The sequence below is a fragment of the Ahaetulla prasina genome, chromosome 4 (assembly GCF_028640845.1).
Source record: "Ahaetulla prasina isolate Xishuangbanna chromosome 4, ASM2864084v1, whole genome shotgun sequence".
Lineage (NCBI taxonomy): Eukaryota > Metazoa > Chordata > Lepidosauria > Squamata > Colubridae > Ahaetulla > Ahaetulla prasina.
The window spans coordinates 149454909-149465681 of record NC_080542.1 but is presented as its reverse complement, the minus strand read 5'-3'; the positions used below and the strand labels follow the sequence as shown (position 1 = coordinate 149465681).

At 51.5% G+C, this 10773-nt stretch overlaps 1 protein-coding gene across 1 annotated transcript in view; it reads left to right on the top strand.

Moving 5' to 3' along the window:
• Positions 1 to 987: 987 nt before the first annotated feature.
• Positions 988 to 10773, top strand: part of LOC131198296 (SCO-spondin-like) — a 139980-nt gene continuing 130194 nt past the window's right edge. Inside the window, exons 1-12 of the mRNA XM_058182783.1 lie at positions 988 to 1094; positions 1597 to 1770; positions 2305 to 2387; positions 3119 to 3352; positions 3960 to 4207; positions 4644 to 4746; positions 5224 to 5382; positions 6296 to 6378; positions 6958 to 7086; positions 7594 to 7744; positions 7944 to 8184; positions 9909 to 10047. Of these exons, the coding sequence (XP_058038766.1) occupies positions 988 to 1094; positions 1597 to 1770; positions 2305 to 2387; positions 3119 to 3352; positions 3960 to 4207; positions 4644 to 4746; positions 5224 to 5382; positions 6296 to 6378; positions 6958 to 7086; positions 7594 to 7744; positions 7944 to 8184; positions 9909 to 10047 (1851 nt within the window). The remainder of the gene's footprint in view (positions 1095 to 1596; positions 1771 to 2304; positions 2388 to 3118; positions 3353 to 3959; positions 4208 to 4643; positions 4747 to 5223; positions 5383 to 6295; positions 6379 to 6957; positions 7087 to 7593; positions 7745 to 7943; positions 8185 to 9908; positions 10048 to 10773) is intronic.

The window sequence follows — 10773 nt, the reverse complement described above, 5'->3', positions numbered from 1 at the left end:
GTTTCTCATCGCTCCTCTTTGGATTCTGGGCCCCTGAGCTCATGCAGAGTGCCGTCCGTGCAAGGTAGGAAGGGAATCCAGAGGGGATATAAAAGGAAGGGTCCCCAAAAGGTGGGTTGGTAAGGAAGGGGGGCGGGTTCCGCCTTCAGCTCCTTTCCAAAATCAATCCATCAAGGAATCTATTGGAAGAGAGCTGGAAAGGAACTTGTAGGTCATCCAGTCCAACCGACTGCTCAGCAGGAGACCCTTACAGAACGACAGAAAGAGAGAGATGGAAGGAACCTCAGAGGTCCTCTAGCCCAACCCCAGATTCTGGATGAGCCTGGGGAAATCTTCGGGGTGGACTGGTCTCCTGCAGGTGGGAACCAGCTCCATGGCAGGGCAAGCAAGATTTCCCCCTTGAATCTGGGGGTGGGGAAATCAGGCCCCATGGTGTCTGTTTCCAGCACTTTAAGAGAGGGCCCCCCAACCATAAAGGACTTCCAGAATTCCCTGGTTGAGCGATGTTGAGAAACCTTGCTCAGCTGGAGAATTCTGGGAGTTGAAGTCCACACTTCAAAAAATGGCTGCATCCCCATGGTCATGTGATCAAAATACAGCTGCCTGGCCACCGACTCATCTTTACGACGGGCGCAGCGTCCCAGGGCTCATGAGATCCCCTTTTTGTGACCTCCTGATGAGCAAAAGCCGGTGGGGAAACCCCCGATTCGCTTCACGACCATCTGACTGACTTTAACAGTTGCAGTGATTCACTTAACAACTGGGGCAAGAACAGTCATAAAACAGGGCGAAACTCACTTCGCCAGCATTTCAGCTAGCGACAGGATTCTGGGTCTCAATTACCTGTAGTTGCATTGTATTGGCCTGGCTTTGCTCTCCCGAGCAACAGCTTCTCCAAACCAACTTCAGAGAGGACTAGGGACTTGGCCAGTCTGTTTTGAAACATTTTTTCCCCCCAGGGACTGGACGGCCGCCCCGAATGCCACCATGGGGCTTTTCTCAGAGATGTGGCAAGCGGTCTTTCCATGCGTCAGGAAATTTCTGGGCATCCTGGCATGGCTTTCCATCTGGCAGACGCTGGCAGTGGACGATGGGTAAGGATGGACGCCCAGAAGGCAACCCAAGTCTTCCTGTTCTCCCCTCCTAAACTCTGCAGGGAATGATGGGTTAGTAGGTTTCCCATCCCATCCAATCTCTCCGGGCAGAAAAGAACGAGCGAGTCAATCCGTCATTACAAAAGCATCCGAACGCAGACCCTGTGGGGCTGTCCTAGCAGAGGCGACCTCAAAGCCCAGCCTCCCAGGAAGGGACATTCTGATCCTTCTCGGATGCAACCCTGAGGAATATTTTCCTTGCCTCCTTCCCGGATATTGGCATGACTTCTAAGTTAGCTCAGGATCTCCTCTTGGTCTCCTTTCCACCTCTAATCAAGTTGCATATAGGGAATTTCACAAGGCGGTTCAGAATTCGGGAACCAGCAGTTTTGGTTGAAGGGATGGGGAGGAATTTGCAGGAAGAGGGTGGGGGGTTTTTTAGACAGACCTTCTACCCCAGAGACCCCACCCCACCCCACGACTGTTTTATTCTGCCTAACAGGCGCTGGTGCGAGAGACTGGTCCAGGTGCGGGAGGAAGACGTGGTGAGTGTGCGACGGGAAGACGTGGTGCCTTGCGTGGAGGTCTACCACTACACCAGGGCCGGTTGGCACCTCGACCGGGACAGGACCCGCCGAGACTCCGGGCCAGGGGGGACCCTGTGCTACATTTACAAGTGAGACCCAAGAGGGTGAGGCAGTGGGGGGGGGCTGTTTGGACTAGATGGCCTCTGAGGTCCCTTCCAACTCTGTCATTCTTTGAGGCTCTCTTGCTTGAACAGGGGGTTGGACTAGATGACCTCCAAGGTCCCTTCCAACTCTGTCATTCTGTAAGTCTCCCACTTGAGCAAGGGGTTGGACTAGATGATTTCCAAAGTCCCGCTTCGTATTTTCTCCTCTTCCCATCCCTAGTTTTCCGTTCCTTTTTTCCTTTAATTCCTCTTTGGATTTTATCGTTGGTTCAGCCAGGAAATGTGTATAATTCCCCCCCAAAATTAAAATTAATTTTTTTTTTAAAAATTGAAAGGAACCCCTGGAGGTCATCCAGACTGACCCTGGATTCAAAGCTGGGCCTGTCAAAGTGTGGGAGGTTCAACACCACAAGAAAGGGACAAGGGGCTTCCTCTGTTACACTGGCTTTGTTTTGAAACCCGGTTGGATGTCTGCCTGTTTGGTCTCTCCTCCATCTTGGTTCCCCCACTCCCCAACAGGAACGAGGACCCCGGGCCCGTCACTTGGAACCGGACAGTGCGCGCATGCTGCGACGGTTGGACAGGGCCCCATTGCAGCGAGGGTGAGGAACTGGGGTGGGGATGGGGGGGGCTTCCTCCTCTTCTTCAGGACATGGTCCTTTGGGGTGGGTCTCGGAGGCAAGGACGGGCGGTCCTCGGACTTACAACCGTTCCCTTGGGGACCGTTTGGTTCTAAAAAAGAAAGCAATGTGGGGTACGTCTTTACCCACCATTGCGGCATCCCCCGCAAAAGAGCTGACTGTGGTTCACACTTAACAACCGTGGCGATTCTAAATTCCGGACGCTCAGCAATGGGCTTGTTTTTACAATCCGCTTTGGCGGCAGGCAAAGGCAACCGGGAAGTTGGGTTCCTTTAATAGCCGTGTGACTCACTTAAGAACTGCAGCAATTCGCTTAACAACCAGGCCAAGAGAGGGTTGTTAAATGGAGCAAAGCTCACTTAAATGATGAGGGGCCTTCATGGTGGTTATACGTCAAGGACTATCTGTATCTGACTGTCACTCTGGAAATGGTCCTCTATAGGCAGCCCAGATCAGTCCCTGCTCACCTGCCAAACTCCCTTAACCGATGTCTCATTTAATGACAGGAACGTGGGGCCTCCATGGTGGTTGTAAGTCAAGGGCACCCGTCTCTCAGGAAATGCTCCTATACGGTCTCACCTGCCAAGCTCACTTTAACCAATGTCTCACTTAGCAATGGAAATTTGGGGCTCAAAATGGTCGCAAATGGAGGACCCTCTGTAAAATGAGCTAACTCGGGATCTGCTTTGCAGGAACGGCATCGGTGGGCTTCTGTTTCTCCACTGGGCAGTGCCAGGATGGGCCCCGGTTGCAAAACCTCTCGCTCTTCGGCATGTCCGAATGCTGTAGCCTCTCGTGGGGACGCAGCTGGCGAAACGCCACTTCTGGGCTCTGTTTTACTTGCTCTAGGGAGCCCCTGAAAGGTGAGTTGCCCCAGGCCCCTCCCTCCCTCGCCGGGTTGGTTGGGGAGAGAGGACCCACCCTGAGTCTGAGATACGTCCATGAAGCCAGATGAGACCAGTGAGAGAATTCTCGCGCGAGACCCCTGCTGGTCAGTGAGAGGGTGGTCTCGTTCCCTGATGACACTCCCCTCTCTCTCTGGCCTAAGTGCGGGATTGGACTAGATGACCTCTGAGGTGCCTGTCCTCTTCGTGAGTGATCCTTTGTTTTTTGGGAGCTCTAGACAGGTGCAATGGGAAAGTTTCTACAAGGGATCACAGGGCCCGAGGGCTTTGCAGCATAATCTGGGGTTGGACTACATGACCTCTAGATGATTATACCACTCTGTAGAGTGCCCCTTCCCTTCTTGGACCCTCGCCGCAGCTGCGGGGAGACCCCAGGAAATGTACCTTTGCTTGCAAGATTTTTTTATGATGATGGTTATAATTTTTTGCCAGGAGAATTATAGTCAGGCATGACTGGTGTGCTTCTGCAGTGCAGAACAGCGCCTGGAATTGCAAGGCCCAAAGAGTTTAGCAGTCTAAATTGGGGTTGGATTAGAACTAGAATTACACCTGGAATTACAAAGCAGATTTTGTGGGATTGGGAAGCCCAGACCAGGCGCAACCCTGCTGATGGCTGCCTTCTCCCCAGGCGCTGTGTCTCCGCCGTCCCTGCTCCGGCCACCCACCTCCTTGGTGCTTCTGGCTCGACAGAGATACCATAATCCCCCCTTCGCCACCTGTCTCACCTGGGACGGTTTGCACTACCGCACCTTCGACGGGAAACATTTCCGCTTTGGGGGGAACTGCACCTATGCCCTGGCTGCCGCTTCCGATGGCACCTGGGCCGTCTATGTCTCTTCCAGCAGCGGGGGCTGCATGCCAGGCCTGTGTCGACGGGTAAGGGGGGGGAAGTCTGCAAGGGACAAATGGCGTTCCTGGCATTTGCTCCTGAAACACCCCAGAGGGTTAGAGCTTCCAGCCCTGTACGAGTAGTCCTCGACTTAGGAACTGTATGCTTAGTGACAGTTCCAAGTTACAAAAAGGGACTATTTTTTAATCAGTTCATATTTATGTGACCAAAGATTGTCTTAACATCCGAATGATTCACTTAATAACCGCAAGAACGGCAGCAAGATAAGTCGTTCAAATGGGGTAAACCCGCTTAATGGATGCCTCGTTTAGCAACAGAAATCTGGGGCTCCACTGTGGCCATAAGTCAAGGACTAGTTGGCACAGAGCACTTTCCTGGGGAACACTTCCCCAACCTGGGTGGGCTGAACAGGGGAGGGGAATGGGTGGAGACCACAACCTCACTAACCTCCTTGCCTGGTAGGATCTCCGCATCCTTTTCGGACTCGACTTGGTAACGGTTCACGGCCACAATGTCTCGCTTAATGGCGTCATGGTACCCGAGAGGGAACCGCTCCTGCAAAAGGGTGAGGAGTGGGCAGGGGGTAGTCAGGGTGGGTAGGGGTCCTTGCAAATGGGGTTTGGACAGCAAACGGGGGGTCTCCTGCAGGGTTGGTTCATGCATGCCCTTCTGCAGGAGTCTGGAAGGGTCCAGGACCGGCTGCCATATTTCAAATCCACAGCTTATCCAGAGGTGGGCTTCACATAACGTAACAACATAACAACAGGTTTGCCCAGAATCGAAAATGTGAGCGTGCACGTGCTCACTTCGCACCCTCAATTCACACCCTCGCACCTTGCACACACGTGCGCTGCATCAAAAACATGGCAATTGTATAGTACGGGATAGCTTTGCTTGCGCACACCTTACACGTATGCGTGCTGCATCAAAAACACAGTGATTGTATAAGACGGGATAGTGGGCAGGCCCAGCCACTGGCTATAACTACCGGTTTGCCTGAATCCCACCTTATCTCTCCCCTTTGATTGCCCGCCCCCTCCAGGGATCAGCGTCTGGTGGCTGGGGGACTTCCTTTTTGTGGACAGTGGCCTGGGGGTCCGAGTCAAATTTGACGGACGCAGCACAGTGCACGTCACTGTTGGGATCACCCTGCAAGGTGCCACCCGCGGGCTGTGCGGCGTCTACAATGACAACCCTGCAGGTAATACAGATGAAAGTCTAAATTCCAGGCCCAGGAGGGTGGGACCGCGAGGGAACCCCTGATCTCTGTCCTGACCCTCCCCCATTCAAATGTAAGCCCCACCCCCAGAAATGGAAGAAGGGTCCATTGGCTGCTTTGGGGAGTGGGCCCAATGGAGTCCTGCCTGGACATGGGGAGGAATCTGGGGTCCCTGGGAAACTCCTGAGGATCCCCATAGGAACCCCTTTGAAGAAGAGGGTTTTAAGAAGAGATTGGACAACCATTTGTCTGAAATAATATGGGGTTTCCTGCTTGAGAAGGGGGTTGGCCTACAAGACCTCCATGGTACCTACCAATTTGGTGATATTATAATTCTGCTATTCTGTTAATCTGTTATTCCATTATTCTGCTATTCTGTTATTCTGTTATTCCACATTTCCATTATTTCATTATTCTGCTATTCCGCTATTCTGTTGTTCCATTATTCTGTTATTCTGCTATTGTACTGTTCAGTAATTCTGCAATCCTGATACTCTGTTATTCTGCTATTACATTATTCTTTTGTTCTGTTATTTTGTTTTTCTGCCCCTCTATTATTCTGCTATTGTGCTATTCAATAATTCTGCTATTCTGCTATTCCATTATTCCACTATTTTGTTATTCTGCTATTCCGTTATTCTGTAATTCTGTAATTCTGCTCTTCTATTATTCTGTTATTTTGTTATTCTGCTATTCTGTTATGCTTTTCTATTTATCTGGGGTGCTGTTTCCCTCCCTTCCCTACAGCCAAATTTTGGAGCACTGGGCACGTCCCAGAATCCTAAGCTGCTCAAGATGTCTTAAAGAAATAGGAAGCCCCCTTCCCTTCTTCCACCCCCCCCCCCATGGCTCTCGGTTTTCTCCTCTCCACATCATCTCCCTTCTATGCCCACAGATGATTTCCAGCGCATGGGAGGGGACGTAGTCACGCTGGCGGCCAGTTTTGGCAATTCGTGGCGCATTCCAGAGACCGGGCTGGTAGGTACCAGTGGCCTTGCAATCATTTGCATCCAATACCAAGTACTCCTTGAGTAACGACCGCAATGGAACCCCACATTTCTGATGCTGAGCGAGACATTTGTTAAGTGTGCCATTTTATGAGCTTTCTGGCCACAGATCTCAAGGGAATCACTGTAGAAAGATTAATCCAGGACCAAAGGGTGTGCGTGTTGTTTTTGTGTGGTGCCTGCCTCTCGCGAATGGGCTTTTCTGTTTGCACGTACAGGTTGCTGTCATTCCACAGACTGGGGGTTGGAAACAGGAGTGATATTCACTTACTTTCTCTACCGGTTAGCAAATGTGAGCGCATGCGCATCCACGCATTTGCCCGGTCTTCCACATATGCGGTTTGCTGGTGCACGGGCCTTCCGCGCATGCGGCCAATCTCAAAAACATGCCTAAATAGGATGGCATAGAGCCAGAGTGGGTAGGTGGGCCACCCGCGATTTCCGCTACCGGTTTGGGCGAACCGGTCTGAACTGGCTGAATACCACCCCTCTTCTTTTCTCTTCTAATTAAATTAATGAATTAATTACATTCTTCCTTTGCTTGCTGCAGAGTTCGTGTAGAGACGCCGCGGAAGGACCGCACCGCTGCGACACTGTGCAGGATGGCGAAGTTCAGGAAGCCGCTGAGGCTATTTGCCAAAAGTTACTCTCTGGTCCTTTCAGCCAGTGTCATACGCAGGTGAGGAGTCAGTTGTGCACAAACACACACACACACACCACTCAGGTGTTTTCCCCTGCCACTACGATGGTCGTGAGGCAGTCTTACTCTTACGAGACCAAGGGAGCCCATAAATTTCTGTCACTGAGTGAAATATTTGTGAAGTGAGTTTTGTCCCATTTTAATCCCTGCAGTCATTAAATTCGTCACACGGTTATTAAATGAATCCGGTTTCTCCCTTGACTTTTCTTGTCAGAAAGTTGTCAAAAGGTGATCGGGTAACACCCACCCCCCCACCCCGCCCCCCCGGGATGCTGAGATGGTCACAACTATGAGGCGGTTGCCAAACATCTGAATTTAGATCATGGGGACGCTGCAACAGCCGTGTGAAAAACACTTTGTTTTTTACACTGCCACTGAAACTTTCAACAGTCACTAAATGAATGGTCATAAGTTGAGGATGACCTGTAAAGCCTGCCTCTCCTCGCCACCTCTCCTGAAGCTTTGTCCCTTCCTCACCCCCGGCAGGTAGACCCCCACAGTTTCTACGACACCTGCAAGTATCTGTTGTGCAACCGACAGGCAGGGCATGTTGTCGCCTGCGAGACCTTTGCCAGCTACGCCCGCGAGTGCGCCCAGCGAGGGGTCTTCATCAACTGGAGAAGGGCTGGTTTTTGTGGTAAGGGGCCGTGGACCAGGAAGAAAGGAAGGAGGTCCCTTCCAACCCTGTGATTCTCTAAGGATGTCCTACTTGAGCAGGGGGTTGGACCAGATGACCTCCAAGGTCCCTTCCAACTCTGTCATTCCATTATTCTGTAAACTTTGCTTTCCTGCTCTCCCCAAATTCAATCCATCTGTTGTGATCCCACTTCCCATAGAGAAACCATGTGGCCCAGGACAACGCTACACAGATTGCGTGTCCTCCTGTCCGGCCAACTGTGCAGCGGTGGGCACAGTGGCTGGAGACCACTGCCGACAGGAGTGCGTAAGTGGCTGCGAATGTGTCCCAGGACTCTATCTGGAGGAGGGGTCTTGCGTCCCTCGAAGCCAGTGTCCCTGTTTCCACCGCCGGCAGAGGTTCCGCACGGGAGAGATGCTACAGCAGCACTGCAACCTGTGGTAAGCTGGAGGGGAGAGAGGACGCGTGACTTCAAGTCACCCTGAGAGTGGCTTTGGGTGCCCAAACGGGAAGTGGGGGGACATGCCTTCTGCTCCAAAGTGGGAGAGGTAGGATGTGAGAACTCTGGATGTGCATTGAGGAAACAGGCTGAGCTTGATGGCGCTGTTGTGGGTGCCAACTTGGTGGGCAGCGAACCCGAAGTTGGAGTGGGCGAACCCACGGAATGTAGGGTCCTCAGGACACCTCTGAGTTTGGTGGATTTCTGGCAGAGGTTTCATGACCCAGCTAGAGAACATCAGTGCTAGAAGGGAGAGGGGGAGGATGGGGACGGTTGTAACCCAGGCCCCAATAGGTAGTAGGAAACTCAGTCAGTATAAAAACAAACAAACTTTATTCGAACAGCTGAGAATTACTTCATTCCCAGCGTAGTTCAACTAAATTCAAGCAAATTCCTCCCAACACAAATTCCTCATTCCTATCGCAAACCTTGATCCAATTAGGCAAACTGCCAAAGGCCTTTCTTGGCAAACGTTCAGAAGACACCGATACAAAATAAATGCAAGAAGACGAAGCTACCAACATTGTTTTCTGGCAAAGCCCAAACGCTGTTGCTGGTCTGTTTTAAGCCTTATGGGAGGGGCGAATCATCTCTTGGCCCTACTCCCGAGTTGTCCTCTCTGCTTGAGCTGCTCTTGCCTTCTGGCAGCTCTTCTCACACGTGCATTAGGAACAGGCTCCTCCTGTTCCTATGCCTCACTACTATCAGCCTCTGGAGGCTCTGGAGTCTGCATCTCACTCCCCGATGGCCCTGGCCCAATCTCTGCCTCCAACTCATCCGGGCCTTTCCCAGCCTCCAGGACTGGCCCTTCCTCAGCCTCATCACTGTCCAACTCCATTGCCAGCTCTGCAGGCTGCTGGCAGACCACAACAGGGACAAGGAGAGGAGGAGGAGGAGGAGGGGGAGGGCTGTCGGTGTTCTCTGAGCTTGGTGGATTTCTGGCAGACATTTCATGACCCAACTATGGAATGTCATCAGTGCTAGGAGGGTAGAGGAGGAGGAGAGGGACTGTGGGGGTCCTTGGTGGAATTTTTTGCAGATGTTTCATGATCAAACTATAGAACGTCATCAGTGCTGAAAGGAAGTGAGTTGCAAATCATCCAGCATTGATGATGTTACCTAGATGGGCTATGAAACATCTTGTTCTGTCCCCTCCCTTCCTTCTCAAAACAATACGCTAGCTGAGGCTGTCTGCCAGCAATTTATTTACACTTGGCCGGGTTCCTTCTGGCAACAAAAGTTCTGGCAACGTTCCTTCACGTGCCAGCCAAGTCCTTATCAAGTAGCAGCGTGCCGACAGACCGTTGCCAGCGCAACCAGGAGTCTGCAAGATGATCTAAAGTACTCACAAGTAATCCCAGCCTTTAGTCCAAAGAAGTCAAAGAGCCAGTAGTCCGTGACTATGGAGCCACAACACATCTGGAAGGAAACCACCCAATTTAGAGAGCACCAAGGACCCCACAATTTTACTCCTCCTACTCCTACTCCCTACAAATCCCCCTCCTTTCTAATACTGATGATGTTTCCTAGTTGGCTCACGAGATGTCTGAACATTTGAATTTCCTCCTATGTAAACATCAGAGCCCTGCTTGGCTTGGGGGAAAGGCAGGGGTCTTGCTCCGAACACCCTCCGTACTGAGACAGACCTGTTGCTTGCTCCCACAGCACATGCCGAGGGGGTCAGTGGGTCTGTTCGCAGGATCGGTGCGCCAGGGAGTGCCTCCTCCATGGACGTCTCCATTACCTGACCTTCGACAGGAAGCGTTACTCCTTCCGCGGTGCCTGCCACTACATCCTGGTGCAGGTGAGGGACAGGTGGGGAGGGGGCTTGGTTCCCCATTGATTTTGTTCATCTGAAGGTCACAAAAGTGGGATTGCATGACCCTGGGATGTTGTGACTGACATAAGCGTCACTTGCCAAATGTCCGAATTTTGATCACGTGATCACGAGGATGTTACAACAGTCGTAAGTGTGAACAACAGACGTAAGTCCCATTTTTGGTGCCTTGGCAGCTTTCAATGCAGTGGTGAAATTCAACTGGCTCTATCTGGATCGTGCAATCCGGTAGCTCTGTTGGCAGGAGGCTCCTCTCACCTGTCCAGACCTCATCACGTCCCATTTCTGACCCTCTGCGCATGCACAGAAGGCTCTGTGCATGCATGGAGGAGGCGCACACACTCTCATTTGTGAACCAGTAGTGAAGATACGTGAATATCGCCCCTGTTCAAATGTGAATCATTGGAAGTCAGGCACTGCCTGTAAGTCCAAAAGGCGGTAAATTGAGGCACCCACATGATTTTAATTTTTTTTCCTGATGGTTGTTAAGCGAATGCCACAGTCCTAAAATTAGTGCTGAGGTCGTTAAGCGACCACTGCTGTCATTAAGTGAACCTGTTGTCTGCGACGAGTTTCTTTTTTTCCCAACAAACATCGATTTCTGGCCAAAAAAGTTGGAGCATATTTTGATCATGTGACCACGGGCAGGGCAGGCAGCCATCAATTCTTTGAATCTGAGTTGTAAGTACCTTT